Here is a 24517-nt window from a genome sequence, read left to right as displayed (position 1 = left end):
TTCACAGGGTGATATGTTTCTTTGGAGCCCCAGTATGTGTTTCATAAATCTTTTTGCCAGTTACAAATAACTTTATGAACAACTGGTGACCGTTTCTTGTGGTAAATGATATACCCCAAATTTTAATGTGTTGATTTTACTCACAGAAAGGGTCACCCTTTTTCCACACAGCTGTTCTTAACTTACTACCAGCTTTATGAAACACCCAACTGGAAGAGTAAAACAAAGATCTTATTAATAGCTGTGATACTCTTTATACTTACTGTTTTATATCTCCTTTAGGAATTAATATTATGTCTATTCCCGTACTCACACAGTGTAGCTAGAGATGGTATTGGAAAAAAGTAGAATATCTGATTGGCGTAACCCCTTGCGTATTTGGTAGATCGATCAACTGATTTTGTTTATAACCTTGTTCTTAATCTCTACTTGAATCATAGATTCCACCACCGATGCCCCAAGGAACTCAGATGTCTCCCAACTCTAACATGCCCCAGTCTCAGGGTCATCACCATCACCAAGGTGGTTGGCCAGCCAGACCTGGTCCGATGCCCACTGTGGGAGAGAGACAAGAAGATCATCCTCCTGGAGACACTATGTCCAACATCAGCATGTGGAATGCAGCTATGCAGGACAAACTCGGCCACACTCACATGCAGAGGAATAGACCTGACATGCAGCAGTATCAGCAGCAAGGACAGCAGGGCATGGGCAGGGATACCAGTCCTATCCGTAGTCCAATTGGCAACTCCCCGCAATTTCGGCTGTCTCCTTCAGTTGAGGACTTTGGCCAAGGGCCAGTGCAGGCTAGCCAACCTCCAAGAAGGATGTCCAATCCTACAGAAGTATGTATCTCAAGTTATAAATTTGTATTTTTTATATTTGAATATTTGTTTTTGGCATCCTTGTGTTCCACTATGACAGATCATTTCTTTAAATAAAAGAATTGAAATGCACTAGAGCTGATATAATGTAGATGAAAATCTCTGGATTTGATCATTCAGGACGTTACATGTATTTGTATTTATTTATTGTCAGATGCAGATGCAGGGATATGGCCCTAACCAAAACTTCGATCAGGGTCGGATGAACTACATGCCATCCATGGCCAACTCAAATGAACATCCAGGTCGCATGCAGTCACAGCAGAAACAGCAACAACAGCCAAGTGTAGGACCTCCTCCTCAGATCCTAGACAGCCAAGGTGCAAACCTCCTGGAACTGCTTGCAAAGATGCAACAGCAGATTGTCCCAGAGAATCCCGTCGGCAGCAGTAACAGCGGAACCAAGATGCGCTATTCTCCCGAAGAGCACTCTGTTGAAGCCTTCCGTGCCAACTTGGACAACAGTCAGCAAAAGAATGTAAGGGATCCCCCTGGGTTCCGCACTGCTCCAGAAAGGTTCTATGATGATCAGCTGGCCAAGAACAACGGCAGACCTGGTGGGTCAGAATTCTATGGCATGCAGCAAGGAGAGCAGAGAGGCACGATAGGATACAACCAACTTGGCAACAGATCCCAAGGAGGGTCAGCTTTCAGGAAGGTTCAACCACAGCAGCCTGATCAGAAAGATCTGTTTCCTCAGTCAGACCTGGAAGCTAAGGTTTCCAGGTCTTACGAGCCAGGAGATGCTTTTTCATTCTTCACACCGTCATCTAATCAACAAGAAAAACAGCACCCCCAGCAGCAGCAGATGTTGGGTGGGGAAAACCTCAAATTTGGACGTGATATCTTTGGGCAAGATTCGGGTCTTCAAGAACCACAATCTTTCCCATACAGGTATGCTGAATTCATTTGTCTTTGTTTTTTCTTCCATTTTAAAACACATTGATAAAATGGAAATCTACTGTTCTTCCATCTTTTCTACATTTTGCCTTTGTATTTTCTCAAGAAATCTTGAATTAAAAAAAAAATCATAATTTTTTACTCACATCTTTTGTGTTTTTTTTTCTGATAATTTTTGCAAGTAATCCCCCCAAGCTTTCCTTGGTTCAAATGTTTTCTAAATAATGATAAAACAGAATTGGGGATCTAGTGCTACATTGGCTTATTTTTTTGTCCATAATATTTTCTTATAATGTTTATATTGTGAGTATTTACTAGGATCAACATGATCTCATGGTATGTACGTATTTCTTCTACTCTATGGTATTAGGAGATCGTCTGGGGGACTGTATGAGAAATCTGCCTCTGGCTTTACATCCTCCCAGCCCCCCACCTCCAGCTCTGATACCGCCTGGAGAATGGAGAACAGAGAAGAAAGCAACCAGCATCTCCGGGGAATCTTCCCTGGACCTCAGGCAGGAGGAGGAAGCTCTGGGGGTGGTGGAGCCGGGAGCAATGCTGTAAGGAGGGGGTCGGAGGAGACGACATCTACTGGTTATAACGCTCGGTGGACTGGAGACAGCAGGGAACAGATGGTGACTGAGGGAACTAGACGACCTTCCCAGGATGCATTGTTTAATCAGGTAATCATACATGTTTGTAATAATTCTGATTGGTATTATTATTATGATGATGATGATGATGGCGACGATGATTAAAAAAATGATAAAGATAATGACCATTATCATCGTCGTCGTCATCATCATCATCATAAACTGTTATTATTTTGTTAGAAGTAGTAGTATTATCATTTGATATTTTTATTATTATTGCTAGTGTATTTAGCAAATAAGGGCAACTATAGAACTAATCGTAAATCAAATGATTGATAATACATTTCTAATAGAAGTAAACCATTGGAATGCGAGGGACAGAAAATGTCAACCGAATGATTGGTTCTCCTTTTGAAAGAAACCAATGAAAATCTTTTCTAGATTTGATTAATCTAATCTAATGCTTGATTGACATTGTCCCCCCCCCCCAAAAAAAAAAAGTAAGCAACACAGAAATAATGACACTTTGATATATTAGCCCACTCAGAAGCACAAAAAACATTGATCAATGATTAATTGAATTTGTTTATTATATATTTAGATGAATTCAGGTGGGAGTGGACAGAGTTTATTCCAACAAGAACCATTTATTGAACGAGAATCCTCATCCTCGTCCTATTCCACTCCACAACATCACCAGTCAGCTGTAGCCAAGAACAGGTAAATACATTCATATTAAAAAAGCAAATGGGTATGAGTGCGATGGTACAGAATATCGATGTGAATAGAGCAGTCTCTTTTCCACTGAATGCCAAATCCTGTACTAACTGTTACAATAATAGAAAATTATAAATATTCACTATTTGTGTTGCTCTGGAGTTTGCCAAATATGAATCCATTGAATTATAATTGATTTTTCATGCCATGAAAATAAGGACATCTTATCACACTTATTAGAAATAACCAGCAGTCAACTGGAAATGAAGGTATCTTATGAATTTGGTTGACATTTGGGAGGATGCTTCAAATTAAAAAGAATACATTTGATAATGACTTCTTGCTACTTTGGATATACATATACCTCCTAGCATCAGCTGGAATTATTGTGGATACAAATATTTAGGATTTTCTCTCCGATTTGATAAACAATTTGAATTTTGCTTGATAGCTATACAAATACAGGAAATGCTTTCAGTACCCCTTCACATAGAGCTTACAATTGACCTTTGGGCTGATTTCCGTTATTGCATTAAAAGGTAAAAGAAAGTAGTTGCAGCCCATGATTGTTTCATGAGAATGTCTTTTAAATCAAGGTTAATTGTCACCATATTATCATAGATCTAGATCTGGTACATTAATGTTCAACGTGAAATCATGAAATCATAGCTCAAAATCGATAATTGTGATGATCACTCACACAGATTAGTATATGTGGGACAGTGTATTAATATTGCTTGGAAAAATACCTGACATTTGATGGAATTCCATGCTTTCCTTTTTTGGCCATTTGTCAGCAATTACGCATTTTCTTCCAGAGCCATTTGGCACATACATGTATTTCTTAGTTATACATACAAACACTTGGGTTGGAATTTTATTGGATTTTGTGATCGTTAACCAAAACTGGTATTTATCTTTAACCATTGTGTGTAATCAATTGTAGAAATCAGCCTCATAATAAATGTTACATGGCATAGTGTCCATTTAATAGCAGGCTCTTTGTTTATAGTTTGATAAACCTGATGTATGGATAAGTTTTTATTCTCTTGTTATTTACATGTATTCTATTGATTGCAGCTACTTCTCTGGGAGTGCGTTGAAAGGGAAGCAGCCAGATGAAGAGAATGTCTTCTCTAGCAGTGGTAATAGCTATTCTCTCTTCAGCTCACCCTCCCCCTGGTCATCTAGGCAGGAAGAAGGTGAGTCTCTAATTATGCCTGTCACACCAATGAAACCGACTTCAGTCTGATCAAAGCTATTACGATATATCCAATGACAGACCATTGGATTGGTTTGGATTCAGTTTCGTTGGTGTGACTACACCTATAGGAAGAGGTTACCATTTTGGTAAAAAGTTGTTTCTTAGCATAAAATTTATTCATATTTAACATGATCTAGCTACATTTCAGATGAAGTATAGGCATTTATGTGGCAGTTTGGTCATTGAGAATGTCTACTGGGTAAGTGGGATTCATTAATTATTTTTGTAAGGATGTTTTAAATTATTTTCTCTTCTATAGAAGGGCTGTGTTTATAGTCAGATACAGACAATATTTTGAATGGAATCTTATCTCTTCAACACATCGACTAACAGCTTGCTAACATGGAGACTAATTGTGGTTATTATTGTACTTTTACTTTAAAAAATGAAGATCTATTTATACCTATACCTACACTCACATTTATTTATCTTTCAATGTCATTTTAGAAAGTGGGGAATTCAGTCAGGAGAGAATACTTCTAAATTATTGTATTTAAACATATGTATTTATACTTGTTCCCATAGGTGATGGAGGATTGAGTAAGTCAGGGGAGGGTTTAGGAAGTACCCTGGGCCTAAAGTGGAGGGAACCTCAGCTCTCCAGCTCACCAACCAGCAGCCTCTTACCAGAGAGAATACAGGTATTATCAGAACAAATGTATTTATTCCTTAATCTCACTGGCCCGTATTCTGAAGTCGGGTTTAACTTAAACTCAGGTTTAAAGTTGTGGTTTAAGTATGGACAGCCAATTGTTACATAAATCACTAACAGTAGGGATATAATATTTCAGCTCATTTGGCTCTCAAATCATTCATAATTGTCCAGGAAGTATATACAGATTATTGTCTTCACCATCGATGAATCAAGAAAGAGCACAGCAAACATAAGAAACATACAACTTAATAAAAAATTGATACTTTTGGCTGTCCATACTTAAACCACAACTTTAAACCTGAGTTTAACTTAAACCTGACTTCAGAATACGGGCCACTGTGTACTGAATCCTCTGGGATTTGGGTAATACGTGATAACCTATATAGTGATTGCTTGAATCTACCTGATTCCTGTCCTGATTGTTGCATAATGTGATTTAATGTTATTACATCTGGATATAAGACTACACCTCACCAGATACGAGACTGGGTTGTGTGGTAATAAAATGGTTTCACGCATAACAATCCTCACCGTGTCTTCTGTTGGCTTACCAGGTTTAAAGCGAAAGAAAGGATGTTTACTCAATTATATACTGATGAGTTATATAAATCCTTTTCTTAGAAGTTATGTGATTATGATGTTGGTGTTTTGAGTTGCATCCTAACTCAAGGCAAACATAAGGAATACTAAGCAATTGAGGCCATACAAAATTGTCATGAATCTTGTAAGATTTCTGTCACATTGTTCCATGAAAGCCTAGGGGATGAGTTGCGGGCAATCACCCGTAACAAAGTTTTGAGCATGTTAAAAAAAAAATTATGCGTGCAAATGAGGCTTGCGTGCGCCATGGATGTTGATTTGTGTTGTGAATCTATTGTTTAAGGTGGGATGATCTATTGTTTCATCCCCCCACTTGAAGAGTATGATGTCAAGGATGAACACCAGTGGTGTACGCTTCTGTGTGAGATACGTTGAAGATACTGTTGATGAAGGTGACATGCAGGTAGCAAAAATAGTTACCCGCAAGGCTTGCCCGGAACGATGTGACAGGGCCTTAACAAAGTATTTGAGATTAGGCCCTACATGTTCATTCAATGTATCTTAGATGAGGCTTTCACACTAGGATTTTGATGTTTTGGATGTCATATGGTTCAAAGTTCTTTCTGTAAATGGGATACCAAAAATGTCACAAATTGCCATATCCATAACACATGCTCCTGCTAAAATGGCTCCTGTGAAAAACCCACACACGAAGCCAAACCAGAACCATATTCTAACCTTAATCATGAACCTAATCCCAATCATAGTCCTCACTTTATTCTTAACAAAAAATCTTATCACAACTCTAAACCTAACTCTTAAACGTGTTATCATCAGCGGACAAGCAATTGTCCCAGGAGGAAATCCCGGAGGGGGTACTTAGTATAAGTATATGATACGTATGTGCCGTGGTCGAAACCCCCATTTTCAGCTTAAATTTCCGTTCCAGAGCATCACCAATTTAGAAATCCATAGAAATTAATATTTTTCCCCCCGTTCCAGAGACCCTCAAAATTGTGATTTCTTGTTCCAGTGCCCGCTTAGACTCAGCACAGCACAATGGCAAAGTGCAATTGACTGCGTGAATACGAAGACCGCTGATTGGTTCATTACACAGAAACATTACCAATTTCTTGCATATTCATGTGATGCTCTGAAACACGTTTGATTTGTGCCATTCCAGAGCATTACATTTTTAGCAATCGTTGATCGTAGAGCACTTCCAGATACCCCAATTTTAAGACTGAAGTATAGTTCTAGAGCCCCCTATTTTTGTTTTTGGTGCGGCACATAGGTATCATTTTATAATTCGAGCACCCCCCCCCCCCCCCCCCCCCCCCCCGGAGGAAATATTGCGTCACCCAACTGGGTACCCTATTTTATGGAATGATCCTATTGTGTTTTTTATAGAGTATCTGGTCCAGCCCTTTGCGATCAGAGCAATCACCCCTGGAGAAGATCCTTGGCCACACTGTGAGCCTTGAACAACAGAAACCCGATACGTGAAGGAAAGCCGCAGCGTGTCAACCTAAACTCCTGTGGACTCCCATCGGTAGCTCCATGGGCGGCTAGGAGAGAAGAATCCTAAAATCTATCCAGCAACTTAAAACATCAAGATCATCATCAAGAAACTACAGTAACAATGAGCACAAGAGGCTCCTATAACACGTAGAGAAGAGGAGAAAGAGAAGGACAGAGAAGGAGAGAAGAGCAGATCCGTTTATATCCTTTCTCTCTTCGTTATTAATATCAATACGGTATCGTCTTCATGGCTCTATTTACAAATGAAAAACGTTATTGAATCATTAAGTAAGGTTGTTTTAACCTGTTTTGTTGACATCTCAAGGACTTTCAAAAGTGTAAGCATTCAGACGAAATGTCACATAGAGTTGTTTTGTTACCGACGTTGATAGACCTGAAGTAAGAGGTTCTGAGATGTACGTATGTATGAAAATGACATCATTTGCACTATTTTGCGAGAGTTCTGTAGGCCTACTAAGAGTGACTAGGATATGTAGTTATACAATGAGGTTTTATTTCATTCTTTGGAAAATCTTGTGACGTGAGCATACGAGTGGAGCTCTATGATGTGTGTATAGCAGGCACTGAAGGCTATGAACCTGTAGAGGGTGCTACAACTGAAGTATTTCTGATCTGGATTTTTTTTTCTATGATGAGATAGAAAGGGAGATAGAGATAGAGAGAGAGAGAGAGAGAGAAGGAAGGAAGAAGAAATACCATAGGCTAAGCCGCTAGCAACCTATCAGCACAAGAGTAGTGCATTCTATTTGTAAACATGTTTACGTGTTTGATTTTTCTGTTTTTAGATACTGTAGTTTTAATCTGTTTATTTGATATATCTTGAAAAATAAAATATCTAGCTTAAAGTATCGATGAAGAACAGGAAAGTTGTAGCACAGGCCCTTGAGGTGTACAGAGATAGCTGCAAATTCTAATAGGTTATATGATGTGTATATAAAGCCCAGCATCTGACTAAATTCTTGTCTGCTGAAGCTTACAGTGAAATCCATTCATTAATTTCTATAATTGGGTTAGGTTTTGTAAAGGGAATACTTGGCTGCAGTATGGAATGGGGTTATATGAATTAATCAGTGTATGAAGCAGTAGAAACATTTTTTTTCCAAGATTGCGATTCACGTGTTGTGTGATTCACAACACGTGTAGTATAATCTGGAAAAAAGACAAACAAGTAGGAAAGTGAAGAGAGAGAGAGAGAGAGAAAGAAAGTAAGTCGAGGATTAGAATATTTCTAAGAAACAAGAAATATATCTGTATTATTTTATTCATGAAATCTGCAATAGGAGTGGCTTCAAAATGTTCTTATAGCATGAAAATTACCTTTTATTATTGTGTTAAATTACATTGAACAATTATTAACCTTTAATTCCATACAATATAATTTATTATTTGCTTAATTCATCTGAATAGAATATTTACTTTGTTATATGCAATGATTTAAAATAAGTTGATTTTCTTACCTAGTCTAATACTCCATCCATGTATACCATTACTGTTGTACATATAATAAAATCCCCAGTTTTCTGTGATACATACAACAGACATATCAAGTCGAGAAGAACAGGGGATTCACAGAATTTCATGGAAAACACAATTTTTCACCCCCAAAAATAATAATAATGACAAAACTCAGTTGAAATCGTGACACCATATCCATACCTAATAAAACAAAGCTAAAAATAATCCAATGCCTTTGAAGACCATTGCAGTGGATGTCCTAATGACTTGCCATAGTTATCACCTCATTCATAGCCTTGGAGATATTTGTGCCATTTTTTCCCATTTGTGTTGTAACATGGAAATGTCCTTCTCTAGAGAAGTTGCTTCATGCTTTAAATGTTGAAATTTAAGGGCAGGCATCATTGGAGCGTCTGCCCACCTCTTATGTTCACGGTATTCTGCATGCGTTCATCAAGCTTTTTCTGCATACTGGAGAGTGTCTATGTCGTGGATCCTACAGTTTATTTAAGACTATTGATATCTTTATGAATTACTTAATGGTATGTTTTGTAAATGTTCACTGGAGAAGACATGATTTGATTTTTAGAACAATGAAGAATACACTATTTGCATTTATAAAACAGGAAACTTGGGACTTATACCTATACATAAGGAATAACCTGAATGTATTGGGGTTTAACATGGTACAAAGTGCAGAGAGATGTTTTTAAATCAGCTGATAGTTACTGTTCATTGCCTAATTGATGTTCCATTGTTGTGCTGTAATTCTCCCAATATGAACCATAGTTTGCAAATTTGAAAAACAGCTAGTTCAAAGAACTCTGATCAAGGTGTGTGTTTTAAAGCCAAGCACGTTACTTTTAACTTGGTGGCTTATTTTATTGTAAGGTTTCTCTAAAACTATATTCATATCTGTAATGATACATGTAACCCGTATCTTTTCACTTTGATGTGTTTATTTTTCCTTGCATGTATATGCTTTTAATTATTTGGCCCGTGTGTAAGGTTTCAAGACTTTTTAAATTGAGAGTATCATGTTATATTTCCTTTTTCTTCAGATTGTGGCAGATCTTCTCTCGCTAATATTATGGTTCAGTGGACAGGTATTGTTTGTTGCCAGACAAACTAATTTTTTTGCAATTTTTTAACAGATGTATGTTGCCATACAACAGCTATGAATAATCATCATCATGATTATCATCTTCATCATCATCATCATCATTATCATCATCATTATCATCATCATTCTCATCATCATCATCATCATCATCATCATCATCATCATCATCATCATCATCATCATCATCATAGTCATTACCACCATGCTGCAGGGCTGAGCTACAACAATTATACTTGTCTGTGATCCAGTCCATGTTAGTAAATAACAAATGGCGAAGATGTTCTCTTAGATTTCCAAAATACACAAAATTTCACCTCCCAAGTAAAAATTGTTAAAAAGAGCCTTTGGAAGTTTCATACTATGTGTAAAACAAACTCTTTATTTCCTGCCAAATATCTCTTGATTTAACTATGCTTCATGTCCACTTCTAGAAGAGGTAAAAGTAAGTTTTGACAGATCCTATTGTAACTACTTAAGACTGTAAAAGTATACTGTTGTGAAACTATTGCCCAAAATGAAATATCAGTAATGTAGTTATATTCAACAGTCTGTCTTGATCTTTCAAGGGTAGAAAATTTAATTTTGATGATACCTGACTCTGTGAAAAGCAATGGAGTTCCCCTATCCTAACTGAACGTTGAATAGGGCTTAGATAACAATGCTGTACCATTGAAACAAATCACAGCTTTTCTTTTGCCCGATTCGGGTGATGTCAGACTTTGAATGATGAGATACGTGGCAAGGAAAACAATATACCTGTTATAGATGCTGCAGTTGACTCTAGTTACCATCTGTATAGAAAGATGACCTCTCTGTGAGGACCATGGGCATTATGACATCACACTTTATAAGTGGGATGGGGATGACACAGTGGGATCACTGCTTGAATTTCCATCAGTGATAGAGACCACCAGATTGGTGTTCTCTGAGCAGAGCTTTCGCATTGAAACATGTATTACAGCATGACAACGGACCTACAACTAACCACCATATCAGAAAGCCTACTTTTCAAGTCACCATTGGGCAGCATTTACATACAGGTTTGACTGTGTAATGTGTATTGTTTGTATTACACTGTTTTACTGTAATTGAGCCAAAGACCTGTTACTGGTTGCATACCCTAAATGTATCAGATCCCAAGGGAAGATGTTGCTAGTTATAATATTGTCCTTAATCTATATCTTAATGTGAATGTTATGCATATTACACATACATAATCAGTATGAAGTGATACAAGATAATGTAAAATGAAATAATAATGCAACTTTTAAAGTGCACATTTCGTCGGCGGTCATACAAGGGTCATTCTTCAATAAGTGTATATTTTCGACCATTGTGGGATGATGAAATTCAAAACTATTTCTAAACTTTCTTTTTGTCTGTTTAATATATTTGTACATCTGTAGATTATGGAAATACTGTTTGGCGCGATCTTTATGGGGACTAAGTTATAATTTTGGGGTCTTTTTAAACATGTACACTGTTAATGCGTCATCTCCGTCACAATTTTTTTTCTCAAATAAATCGCCTCTCTTTCACTGAAGAACGAAATAAACTTTATATCCGATCTCCGTTTGAACAGACGGGGTGACTGTGAATATAAACAAAAACGCTGGTCAGCCACATTCTGATTTTTTTTTCTACAGCTGCCATTTATACCTGCCTTGCTGAATGAAAAGTGAATTTCGCCAAATCTTGTCATTTTTTATCAGTGTGAGCAAATTTTATCAGGAAATTCAGACGAAGAGAGGTATATGATTTCGAGTTAATAGATCGCTAAAAATACCAATACAAATAATTTTTACTCTAGAATAATCTCTGATAAAATTTATGCATTTGAACTGAGCGTGACGGAGATGACGAACGCGTGACGGAGATGACGCACGCGTGACGGAGATGACGCTGTTGTCTATAGGGTGGCGATTTCTTGTTCTGCTTTTGTCTGTTCACAAACGGGCAATATGCGTTATATACAGTGCACTCTCGATATAAAGAAGTCCTTGGGACCCATCAAATAAGTTCTTTATAACGAAATTTCTTTATATAAGGGTTGCCAAAACAATAAAATACAAAGGAAATCCAAGATATGGGACCAGAGATGATTTTACTTCTTTTTTTTCATGAGAATCCTGAAATTCAGTTTCATAACAGAACAATTTTCCATCATTGTGTAAGCACACAAAGATGTGTCGTATATTTGTAAACCATTACAAACTATGAACATTTTCTTCAATTCATATTCAGCAACAAATTTCACCTAAAACATCTATCAGACAACTCATCACAAATGTTCCAAACTAGATGTAAGATATCAGTTAAAGTGTCATTTAATTATTGTAACCATAATGCAATCCTATAAATTTGAGGTGAAATGTGAAAATATTCAATATCATACTAATTCAAGACTGTCAAAATGTTTAAAGTCTTTACAATTATTCATGACTTCATAAGAAATCAATAAGGACACATGTTGAGAAGTTTTAATCTCAAAACAAGCTAGAACATCTGAAATGTTTCCAATATTGTGTAAGCACACAAACAAGTCTGTCTTATACTATTAAACCAATACAAACTATGAAAAAAAAAATCAATTCATACTCTGCAACAATTTTCACCTGTAACATCAAACGTAGAACAACCCATCATAAAATATCTCTAACTAGATGGAAGAATTGAATTAAAATTTCACTGATTATTGTAACCATAATGCAGTTTTATAAATTTGAAGTGAAATTTAAAAATATTCACAGTTCCAGACTGCCAAAATTGTAGTCTTTACAAAAATTCATGACTTGATTTGAAATCATTGAATAAGGACACATGTTAAGAAGTTTTAATCTCAAAACAAACTAGAACATCTGAAATGTTTCCAACATTGTGATTAAGCACACAAACAAGTTTGTGTTATACATGTATTATACCAATACAAACTATGAAAAATTTCTTCTATTCATACTCTGCAGGGTCCCTCTTCATCCGTTCCCGGTAATTCTTAGCCCTCTCGGCAGCTGAAAGCACCATTCTGAAAATATATAGTATGTGTACAAATTATGTTATTATTAATTGATCCTAATGCATTTTGTCATTTTCATTCCCATTTATATCCATGAACTTTATCTTTTTTATCATCATTGGACATTGCTCTATTATAATTGTTCTATTTATTAATTTATCATATATTTTTTTATACCAGTGGCGTATCAGGGGATGGGGGGCAAATGTCCCAGGGGCGAAAAATATCGCCAAAATAAAGCCAAAAAAAAAAATCTCTGTTTGTTCACAACCTATGCCTTAATTGCAATGTTCAGAAAAGGCTGGGGGGGGGGGGGGCACCGATATCCATGCATACGCCACTATCAACACACCACTCTGGCAATAAGAAGAAGAAATATCACTAAAGGTGCACTACAGACTAGTCACAGTATAAGCAGTGCAATCCATCATCCCATGGCCATAGACATCACCAGCACTTACACAGATATGGGTATGTGGGACAAGGTAAAGTTAATGATATCTGTAGTACTGTACGGTGTACCAATTTAGATCTGAAGTCCTCCAGACCAAGGCCAAGGGTCACTTTTCATGTTGTAAATATAGCCGTAAGTTTATCATGAGCCCAATGTGTCAATTAACTAAGTTCATAATTCAAATCAAACTCATCATCTCCGTCACGAAAGAGCCGTGACGGAGATGATGCGTGACGGAGATGACTATCAGACACATATGCACCGATAATCAATGTCTGCAATACCAACTAACGCGAGTGCGGCATTGGCTGTTCTGTGGGCACGTTAATCTTTCATAGAAACGATTAGAAAATAAATGTAACACCTTTATCTAGCTAATACCAAGCGTTCGGAGATGACGCTGAATAAAGGTACGCACCTGGTTTTTGACGAAGATGCCGCCCGAACAATGTCAAAACCCCGGAGATCAGGGAAAAAACGTGTCGATTCTTTCTCCGTACTATCCACCGGCCATTTTGCAACCACAATCTTGAAAACCGTGCACTTTGTTGTACCGTAGATGGCGCACTGAAAATGCGTGACGGAGATGACGCAAAATCGTGTGACACAAAATAATAGGCCTTAAAAACAAAAAAATCTTAAAATCGTTGCTTGCGCGTGTATATTTGAGTGGTATTCGTTGTCAACTCATAAAAATTAATTTATCAAGGCATATTATTACAAAAAGATGCATAATTTTAAAAATGCAACACATGTTTATGTTTACATTATGTTATTGTGACATGCAATTTTGAGGGGGGTGGCCATAAAAAAAATTAAAAATAAATTATATATGATATTTCTTTTTGACCTGTTTTAATTTTTTATTATTTTTTACATACGTGTTAGTCAACACAAAGCGGTAAAAAATAAGAAAACTTTTTTATATTTTTTCATGGGACTCCAAAGCCATGTGACACAAAAATATACACTTATTGAAGAATGACCCACAAACCTTCATATCACACATACGACAGTGCAAACCCATTTTAGAGAAAGTCGACTTCAAAGTTGACTATAATTTCCACACTTTGTTCCTCAGCCTTGCAACATAATTATTGCTAGAAAAATACTTGGTTGGAAAGACCAAGACAATTGCTTGACATTGTCGGCCTTATTCTTTGATTATCTTTTGTTCATTATATTATGAAACTACACATAATTTAGCACATTTTTATCACATCAAGGGAAATAATACAAGCAGAACATGCAATGCTATCCAGGGTCATCATAATGTTGCTATAAGGATTGGTATTTGCATTTGACTTGGTGAAAATAGCAAATAGACAGGAATGTGATGGTACTAATTTTACATAATGATGATGATAATAATATGCATTTGTATAGCGCCATCTTTCTGGAAACAATCTATTCCGAGGCGCATTGTTATTATTATTATTACCCCGGCTTTAGCTCGAGCTGCCTTTGAGCGCTCGCATTTAAGTCTTAAGAATGGTAGACCTATTCCATGAGGCAAGGCACGTCTCTCCACAGAATTAAAAACTTTATATCATTGCGGGAACTAGAACATTTCCTTTTGGTGTTTTACAATGCCTCAGATGTTGACATATTTAGGGAAATCAAGCACAATAAATAAATTCTTTAATTAAAAAAAATCTGGTATCAGAATAAGGGAAATTGATCCTGACTAATGAAATTGCTGATAGTGCATGAATTTTAGGTGTGCGAGTTTCATTCCGCCCTGATCTCCAACTGATGATGTAACAAAAGTAGCAAGACAAGGTAATTATATTACAGGCGCAGTTAGCAAGTGCAACTTTGAATACACATCAATCTTGATATGAAGTATGTTGCTGTGCAATGGTACATTTGGATGGTACATATCTGATATCACTGTCTTGCATTTTAGCGTGACAAGTTGAGTAGTCATTGATCAACACACGATGTATAATACTAACATTATATCATGATAGGAATATATAATGATAATAATAATAATATATAATGAAAATATATCACTCTTCTATAGCACAAGTATGATGTCTCTTATTAAGCTGTATCATTACAACTGTCATCAGCTTTGCTGCAAACAATGTATGGAATACGATTACATTTTATCCAATACAGGTGGGATACGGTATATTCTAATCTTGTTTCGAACTTGCTGATAACAAATATAACCATTATGTATCAAAATAAACACATTATAACAATAGCACGTAATATAACCATTTTAGTATTTTAAATTGCTTATTAGTATTCATAATTACAACAATACCGCTTGTAAAGAATTTTTTGGTTATTGAACCACTGAGAGACTGATATTACTCTGTTATCAAATTCAAATACAAAAGCCTTTTCTTTTATGATGACATCTGTAATATGCTCACTGTATGTGTTTGAGTTAAAATGTGCAATTTCACCAGGGGGGTGATTTCACAAGTTTAGGAACAACTGGATTATGGAAAGCCAAGCGTGTGCCTCAATCATATATTGAAATATGCAGACGTTTACTGCTAAGCTCAACTCAAGTAATGACGATAACATCGATTATAACACAAATGTTGAGAGAAGGATTTTAAAATTGTTAATTTTAGCATATACCTAGATACAGATCTACAAGGTTTTTGCTTAGTTATCGTTATTGAATGCTGTGAAACAATGGAATCTTGACACCAACCAGAGTTTACTGAAAATCACCAACACTGAGTAGCATGTTTGGGTACATGTTTTTTATTGCTTGAAAAATACTGATTAACCCAGCAGAATGTTGACATGTTTTCCTTAGCACCTGGCAAGTACTTGTTCTCTAAAATAATTTGTCACATATTTTGTTTATTAATGAATATGAACATTAAGGTGGCAATTTCATGTGATGCCTTTCTAACTAATTTTGATTTTGGAATGTGAAGTTATGTTCAAAACAAATTTTTAATAGGGCAGTATTTATTATTTTTCGTTAATATGAATTGAATTATCTGAACTGCATTCATAGTTTGTTCGAAAAACCTTTAGGCTCCCATGCTGTCGTGTGTCATATTCCTATTGCTTGTAATGGTCACACGTCACTTTGTATTTTTCTATAGGCTCATGTGTTTAAAATGAGACCTGGAAAAAATGACAGGAATAATCATTAATAATGAGACCATTCAAACTTTTCATTTGTCATTTTCAACTATCACTTATATAATAACCACCACCTATCATATTTGCTTCTCATTATTAGTCGTGAATTGTAATACAGGGTCTGAATTGTAAGCCCATCAAAGACTATGCCTCAATTGGGCTAGACTACTAAGGCTTTCAACAATTTTTTTTTCCATGACACTAGACTCTTTTAGAGATTCATTACTATAATTTGACATTTGAGTACAGAAACATTTTCTAAGTAAATTTGAGGCACCATAGTCCATAATGTGTTAATGATTTTGAAGTGGATAGGCTTCAATACTGAGCATATAACTGACCAGAATGTTGCAGCCTTGGATTTTATGTTTCTAAGAAATGAAAAGATATGCATGTATTTATAGTTGATGATGGGTTATTGAATATACAATAAAAAATTATTAATGTCTTCAAACCCAGTACTTCTTGCATTGCATATTAATTGCTGTGTCAGTGTCATGTTTTCCATGTCTTTAATTATCATCTTTCGTTTCTGGATTGGTCATTAACAATAATTGCAAAACTTATGGCCTGAAGGAGAAGAATTCTGAAATTATGAAATCTCTTTTTATTAGAAGTTACAAAATATCTTTTTATCAAGGCATTTATGGTAGAGTATTTAATTACATTTGTTCAAGGTCACAAAATTAATAAAATAATGAGAAAGAGCGAAAAAAAATGTAATCTTTAAGTCGTTTTGCCCCTCCCCAATCAAGATATCCCAGCCCCACCTCCGTGATTCTCACATGCATTTGGGGGGGGGGGCAGTCAAATATATTGCTGTACACATGCGTGACCCCCCCCAAAAAAAAAAAAAAACGCGGGCCGCACGTGCACTCGTTAAGGGTATTAAAAACACCGATTTTCAAAAAGGGGTGGTTAAAAAAAAACTGGTCAATGGTCAATCGCGGGGTCAACCGTATTTAGGGTATGTTTTCCCCCTAGCTTTTTCCCCGGGGCTTTTTCCTCCTCGTTTCTGAAAAGTGTTCGGGCCCGAGGCAAAACTTGTTTAGGGGTCATATTCTCCGATTCTGGCGACAACCTGTTCAGGGGCCAAAATGTGTATGAAGCCCGCGAAAAATTTGTTTAGGGGGTTATTTTGCGCACAGATAAAAACTCGTTTAGTGGTGTTGGAAATAATTTGGTCACGCATGTGTACAGCAATACATTTGAATGCCCCCCCCCCCCTCCGGGATATATTCTTTGATGAATCAATTCATATTTTACATTATAATGAAGGGAAAGTGAAATATTTCCAATTTTCATATTTCATGTGATAAAATTCAGAACAATGGCGATGTCATTGGTTACATCATTAAAATGACATATCTGCGTTGTGCATATAACTGTTATTTTTCTGAAACAAGTGAAATTTGAAGAAAAAACCCCCAGAACTCTTGTTTTACTCCCGGGCTTTACTTCCGATTTTGATTGAATTTTCAGCACCAACTAATATCATTAGTTGGACTCGCCATTTAGCCTTTGAGAAAACAAAGTTATCAGTGAGACCATTTGTTATTGACACTTGAGGATCCGGGGAGAAGCAAAATTAAAATTTGTAATGTAAAAATGCCGTTAAAACAAAAGTGTGCCCCCCCCCCCCCTCTTTGAAAGTGAAGACCTTTTTTATTGCTCGTCAAATTTTTCCTCGGGGAAAATGTGCCTACCCCCTTTGGAAAATCCTGGATCCGCCCCTGGTTATTGACATTCATTGGCCATTAATCAGAATTTGATCAATATATTTTTTTTACTAACTTTATATCATCAACATGATCAAGGAGAGACAGCGTGGTAGACTATTTACGTGTGACCATGACGATGTCATGTTATGTAATACAATCGAGCAAAACAGCATTGTCCTTAACCGTTATCTCTGGACATGATCAAATGATGAGACATTTTTTATCTTACTCATTAAAACTGTGAAGATATATATGGAGACGACTTCAAAGAAATCACAAGAATTATAAGTTGCCTGAGGTGCTCTATTGAATCAAACAAGGCCATAGACAGATTCCCCCCTTTTTATTAAAGCGAGGGTGCGAAGCGACCAAGGTTACCATCAATGTTTGTTTTTCAAAGTTGAAAAGTAAGGATTTTGTTACTCTTCATGTGGATTTTGTTCTGGTGAAAATCAGCGGCGTAACAGGGGTCTGTGTCCGGGGGGGGGGGGGGGGGGTGGCAAGAGAAAACAATTCCCGGTCATATCATGGTATGAACAGGCGGAATGGTGTAATGAGGCGACGATTTTGAGAGGGCCAGATTATTGCGTATCGGGAAGAATTTATCTTTTAAAAAAGTTGCGAGCGAGCGAAGCGAGCGATTAAGAATTTTGACATTTTTATTACAAAAATCAAATTTTGTGATAGATTTTGACATGATATCCACAAAATAATGTATTTCAATCTTCTCTCTTTTCATTCCTTTTTTTGTGGTCTGTACCCCACTGTGAACAGGATTCTTTGCGGCAGTAGCGTGAAGAGTACAAAAAACGAGGGGCACAGTATGGCGCATGTGCTAAAATGCTGCTTAATATAAGTCCCAAGCGAGCGAAGCGAGCGAGAAAAAAACAAGATCATGAGAATCTAACTTTGAGATATATTTTGACATTATATTCAGTAAACAGGGGCGTCGATCCAATTTTCAGATTGGGGGGCAAAATCATGAATCAACCTTCCAAAGGCGCTTGATCACACAAAACGAACAAACTCACCCACACACACATAGGCCTATATTTTATATATTTGCATATATATATATATATATATATATATATGACTCATGAGAAAGAGACACATATCTCACCCTCTCCAACAATGCGAGCGCGAAGCGCGAGCTGAAATTTTTTAGTATAACATGAAAACAGGAAAAATGTACCTGTTTAGGTTTGTTTAATTGTAGTAAATCACGAGGAGGATAGATACATGTATCTCACTAGAGAGCGAGCTGAAATTTCTTTATATTCTGACCAGAAAGCTTAATATTTTAAGCATTTTTGGTACCAATGATTAAGATTGGTATCTAGAAGAACAATTTTGATATTTCGATCTGGAAAAAAAAAGACAGTTTAATGGACGCTTTTAATAAAGAACAAGATATACATCCAACAAAAGATTATTGCAAATCGAAGCGGGAGTTCTTTTGAGGTTTAGAACTGAAAACGGGACATTCTATTCACCTATTTAATCAGCGCGAGCTGAAAATTTTTATATTCCAATCTGAAAAGCAGACATTTTGAGCACGATTTTAAATCAAAATCGAATTGGTATCTCAATCTCGCTAGCTGATTTCAGTGTAGCATTACAATCTTATTTTTTTTTTGCACATGCGGAATTATTGGGGGGGGGGGGGGGGGGCAAAACGATATGTTTGCCCCCCCAATATTTTCATTGGTGGGGCGATCGCCCCCCCCCCCTGCCCCCCAGGATCGACGCCTCTGTCAGTAAATAAAATCATATCCCCTTTTCCTTTGCTTTTCTTTCCTCCCTTTTTTTTTGCTCTTGTTTGTAGAACTTTTGGGGCCATGGCCCAACCCTTCCATACTCATATACGGCAGTACAATGCGGTTGTGGTCTTGATATCAAAGCCATTTAAACCTCGCAGATTGCCGCTACTTTTAATCAAATCGCGGGTATATACAGAATATAGTTTGTACACAACACATTTATTCAACCCAGTTGCGTAATGAACCAAATATTTTGAGGGGGCAAAACAAAGCAATGTGGGAAAATTTGTAACAAGTCGCCAGCGAGCAAAACGAGCTCCAAAAAAGTGCCTATTGAAAAAAAAATTAAATTCAGTGATAGATTTTCCATTATTTTCAGCAAATAACACATTTCATTGTTTCCATTGATTTCATTATATGTTGTCTCCTATGATTATTTCCTCTTGAGTGTGGAACCAAGACCCCCGCGCCTATATGCCAGTGATTGAACGTAAAGCTTAATGTAGGAAGGGTCCATACAGGGGGGGGGGGGGGCGTTATAGAGCCATTTGAATGTTATAGATGAAGAGCCCCTACTGCGTGGGGTCTGGGACAAAGCCCCGGTAGCTTATTTGCATAAAATTTAGCAAGCTTATAGCACAATGTTGTATACTGTCCATCTTTCTTCCCGCTTTTTACTTTCAATCCTCGGCAGCCCGGTCGTGTTATTAAGTTTTTTTTTCTTGTCCCATTTCTTTGTTTTCCAATTTAGCTTTTGACTAATTCCATTCTACCTTCGTTTCCCGCTATTGTTTGCCACTTTGTCATCTTTTTATTTATTTTCCATCATGTTATTGCATTACATAGGCCTATTTCGGAATGATTTGTTCTTTCTCAAATGTTCTTCTTTCGTCCCTTTTCCCGCTTAATTCCTTCCTTTTTCATTAATTTTGTTTTTCTTCTTCGTTTTCTTTTCACTTTTCCCTTTCCCTTTCCTTTTCATCCTTTCCTTTTCCCCTTTCCTTCCCCTTTTTTCCCCCTCCCTTTTATCTTTTTCTTGCGTTTTTTTTTTATTTTCCCGGTGAAATCCGCCAGGGGAGGGCAGCTTGCCCCCCGCTTGTTACGCCACTGGTGAAAATTTAGAGTACATAAAATGTATTATGGCCATGATCATTATCATGATTATAGTAAGGTATAACACTATATCGTTTGACAGACTGAGAGCTCGTCGTAGAATCATTGCTTGACCTGGGATCTGTAAGCCAAAGCATCGTAGAATAATATCTTTACGATTAATTGTATTGATGGCAATGTACAATAATTAATCGTGAAAAGAGAAAGAGATGCAAACAAACGCAACTCTAAAAAAAGGCCATCAATTTGATTTTCGATCAATCAAAAGCGTGCATTTGGGGACTTGGGCTTAATTTTTTGACTTGTATCTAAACGTAACTGTTTCTGCAACGGGCCCCGTGTTAAAAGCGTGCATTTGGGGACTTGGGCTTAATTTTTTGACTTGTATCTAAACGTAACTGTTTCTGCAACGGGCCCCGTGTTTTGAAAATTAGAGTCAAGTTTAGTACCTAAACTACTAGATAATAAGGGCGGGAACCGTTAAACATGACTAAACAAAAAAAAGAAATCAAATGCAAGTCCCGATTGCGCTCTTCTGATTGACTTAACTTCGAACTATGTTTGATTTAGTTACCTTTCTAGCTGCCACAGGCCTCGGGTCTGGCTGAGAACAATAAACATTAAATTAATCAACCAAATTTAATGCCCGTTCTTCATAAGCAAGAAGCAACTCCGGAGCGCGAGTTTTCTTCAGTACTTGCGCATCCGACGCGAGAGGGCAGTATACCGTAGCCGTCAGAGTAGTAAATAATAACTCTGTTAGCCGTAACCTTGTCATAAATAAGTAAGTCTATGGGAATGGCGATATAATAAGGTTTATCATCAGACTTCCCCTCACATTATGGGCCACAGGATATAGCATAATTTCCGATGCATCGATCAGCTCGACTGGTGTTTCGTCGGATTGGTAAAACGATGCGCTATTGATTGTGAGCTCACTATGCACAATGATACCGTTGATGGAGATTCGAATCTCGCCTTGAACGATTTTCCAAAGGTAACTTTTCTTATTAAAACTTGAGGTAAGACTCTGAAAAAACCAAAGTCCGAGATTTGTAGTCTGATTCAAATCCTCCAAAACAGGCGGGTGCACAATTACTGACGGAAAAAAAAAATCGCCTCCTTGGCCTATTTCATTGTGAAAAGATTTCATGACATTGATGACATTATTACATTTTCTTCTATATCACGTTATTGACACTATTTTCCATGTCCTTGGTTTTACTATATATGTGTTGTTTCTGTGGAAGAGACCCCCCCCCCCCAAAAAAAAAAGGAAAATTAAAACAGTTCAAACAATGGTGTCAATGAAAAGACTGTCCTAATATTTTTAACACGGAATAGTCTCAGTAATGAATTAGTTAACATGGTTAATGCACCCAGTGTCTACAGCTTCGAGAACGGACTGGACAAGTATTGGAGAAGTGAACCAGTGAAGTTCAAGTTCAATGCTAACCCACCAGGATATGATCCGGCCAACCTTAAGAGGAGAAAGAATTTGGAACTGAATACAGAGTCATAATGACTTCGTTCAGTATATAGTATATACCCTAAGTAAGTAATACGATAAAAAGAGAGGAGGGGCAGATTCGGAAGACCATGGAAAATACTTCGGGGTGTGAGGAGGGGGGGGGGGGGGGGTTCTTTCTTTCTCGCTATATACATATATTTTTTAATAGTTTGAAGGTTTGGGGCTGGGGTAGCCTGGCCCTAAGCACCCGATAGTGACTCCTTATCGGTGACTGGATCTGCCGCATGGAGAACGTCAGGCAGTCTTTATTAAGGGTTGCAACGGACGTAGTAGTAACGCTTTTGGATGGGGGCAATGAGATTCTCCATAATTGACATGGCCACATAAAAAATCGAAGGAGAAAATGAAAGGGAAAAGGGGTTAGATATGATTTTATTTTCTGAATATCACATGTCAGAATATATCTCAAATTAGATTTTAACGTTAAACACGTCGAAAGTTTTGTTCGTTTCGCTCGCTCGTGACCTTGCAGGCCATGTTGTTGTGCCCCTAAACGTTAGGCTCATTGCACCCTATAGTCTCCCCCAACCCTACCCCCTTATATCCTGCTGTCATTTCATGATTTGGGTCACACCCTATTACTCCCCTTCAACACTCCGTAAAGCGAAATAAAAGAGTGCAATTTCAATTACTTCAATAAACTTCGTTAAATCATACTGGGAAATACATCAACGAACAACAATGCCATTAAGAGAAAAACATACACTGGGCCATAGTTTCCTTGATCAGTCAGACCATGGAGCTGTTAATAAGCTCCATGGTCAGACCAACCCGTTTACAATAACAGTTTATTCGGTTAATGGGACAAGCTGTATATTTTTCAGGGTGGTAATGCAATTTGGGGTCGCTGGAAAAAAAAATGGGAACGAGGCGAAAATTGCAATGGCCAATGTTGCGAGTGACAATTCGATTATGAGGAAATTAAATACCGTTCCACAATAATTCCAGATTCAAGTGGTACACCTTCTTTTTGAACTTGGGGTGCTCCAAGGTTTGGACCCCGTCCATCATACAGAAATCCTTGTTTTATTCAGGGCGGCGCTCGTGGGTGGAGTAGGGGTGACCGCCCCCTAGGAATTTTCAAGTAGTGAAGAATACAAAAGAAGGAAACGAAGAAAGAAGAACGAAGAGTGCTCGAGAGAAAGGTCTGCGTCGTGTAACTCAATAACCTATGTAATTTCGACTGAAAATGAATGCGATCTTACGTTATTTTGCCTACTCCCTCATTTTTATAACCCGGGTTTTAAAGTACCCCTTATCCGCCCTTGGTGGAACCGATATGAATAGACCAGTTCGTAGTTATCTCATGGTCAATTTTGGTCAAATGGCCTTTCATTTTCTTTCATTATGATAGGCAGATTGAGATATTATGTAAGCATGCCTTACATAGCAGTATACAGAAATTGCAGACCAGGCGACGGGTGTTTGATAAAGCTGTTCGTAAGTTAAAAGTGACTTTAAGAACGACTGGTGAATCTTTCTTATGCGCTAAATAATCACCAATGAAAATTTAATGGTGAATATCATTTACCACAAGAAAGGATCACCAATCGTTTCTTAAGTCACTCTTACTTACGAACAGCTTTACGAAACGCGCCCAGGTGACTATATAAGAGCACTCCGAGAATAGCACATCAATGATCACTCTATGAACTGATGAAGGTTTTATTTCTAAAATGGCTGTAACAATGCACATTTAATTCTCGTATTTGTTTTATTTTTGAAAGTTTCCATAGCATGTTAAGGACAATTATGTTAAGATCGAGAGGAAACAACCAATGGTTGAAAACTGAGCACACAAACCACACAAAAGATAGGGTAGCTTAAAGGACAAGTCCATCCCAACAAAAAGTTGATTTGAATAAAAAGAGAAAAATCCAACAAGCATAACACTGAAAATTTTATCAAAATCGGATGTAAAATAAGAAAGTTATGACATTTTAAAGTTTCACTTAATTTCACAAAACAGTTATATGCACATCCTGGCTGGTATGCAAATGAGGAGACTATGACGTCATCCACTCACTATTTCTTTTGTATTTTATTATATGAAATATTCTAATTTTCTCCTCATTGTGAAGTGATACAACGATTAATTCCTCCCTGAACATGTGGAATGAGCA

General features: G+C 37.1%; 1 protein-coding gene and 1 long non-coding RNA gene across 2 annotated transcripts in view; one reads left to right on the top strand and one right to left on the bottom strand.

Moving 5' to 3' along the window:
• Positions 1-11756, top strand: part of LOC129278005 (nonsense-mediated mRNA decay factor SMG7-like) — a 29472-nt gene extending 17716 nt beyond the window's left edge. The window contains exons 15-21 of the mRNA XM_054914198.2: positions 441-845; positions 1039-1778; positions 2155-2467; positions 2979-3097; positions 4175-4296; positions 4884-4999; positions 6964-11756. Coding sequence (XP_054770173.2) covers positions 441-845; positions 1039-1778; positions 2155-2467; positions 2979-3097; positions 4175-4296; positions 4884-4999; positions 6964-7059 — 1911 coding nt within the window. The 3' untranslated portion in view covers positions 7060-11756. The remainder of the gene's footprint in view (positions 1-440; positions 846-1038; positions 1779-2154; positions 2468-2978; positions 3098-4174; positions 4297-4883; positions 5000-6963) is intronic.
• A 221-nt stretch (positions 11757-11977) lies between these two features.
• Positions 11978-13680, bottom strand: LOC135156903 (uncharacterized). The gene is made up of 2 exons (XR_010295962.1): positions 13559-13680; positions 11978-12695 (listed from the first exon to the last, which is right to left on the bottom strand). It is a non-coding gene; the product is annotated as an uncharacterized LOC135156903 (long non-coding RNA).
• Positions 13681-24517: the final 10837 nt, after the last annotated feature.

The sequence above is a fragment of the Lytechinus pictus genome, chromosome 15, assembly GCF_037042905.1.
Source record: "Lytechinus pictus isolate F3 Inbred chromosome 15, Lp3.0, whole genome shotgun sequence".
In the NCBI taxonomy this organism is placed as follows: Eukaryota; Metazoa; Echinodermata; class Echinoidea; order Temnopleuroida; family Toxopneustidae; genus Lytechinus; species Lytechinus pictus.
The sequence above is the reverse complement of the archived record's forward strand: the minus strand, read 5'-3'. Positions and strand labels throughout refer to the sequence as shown.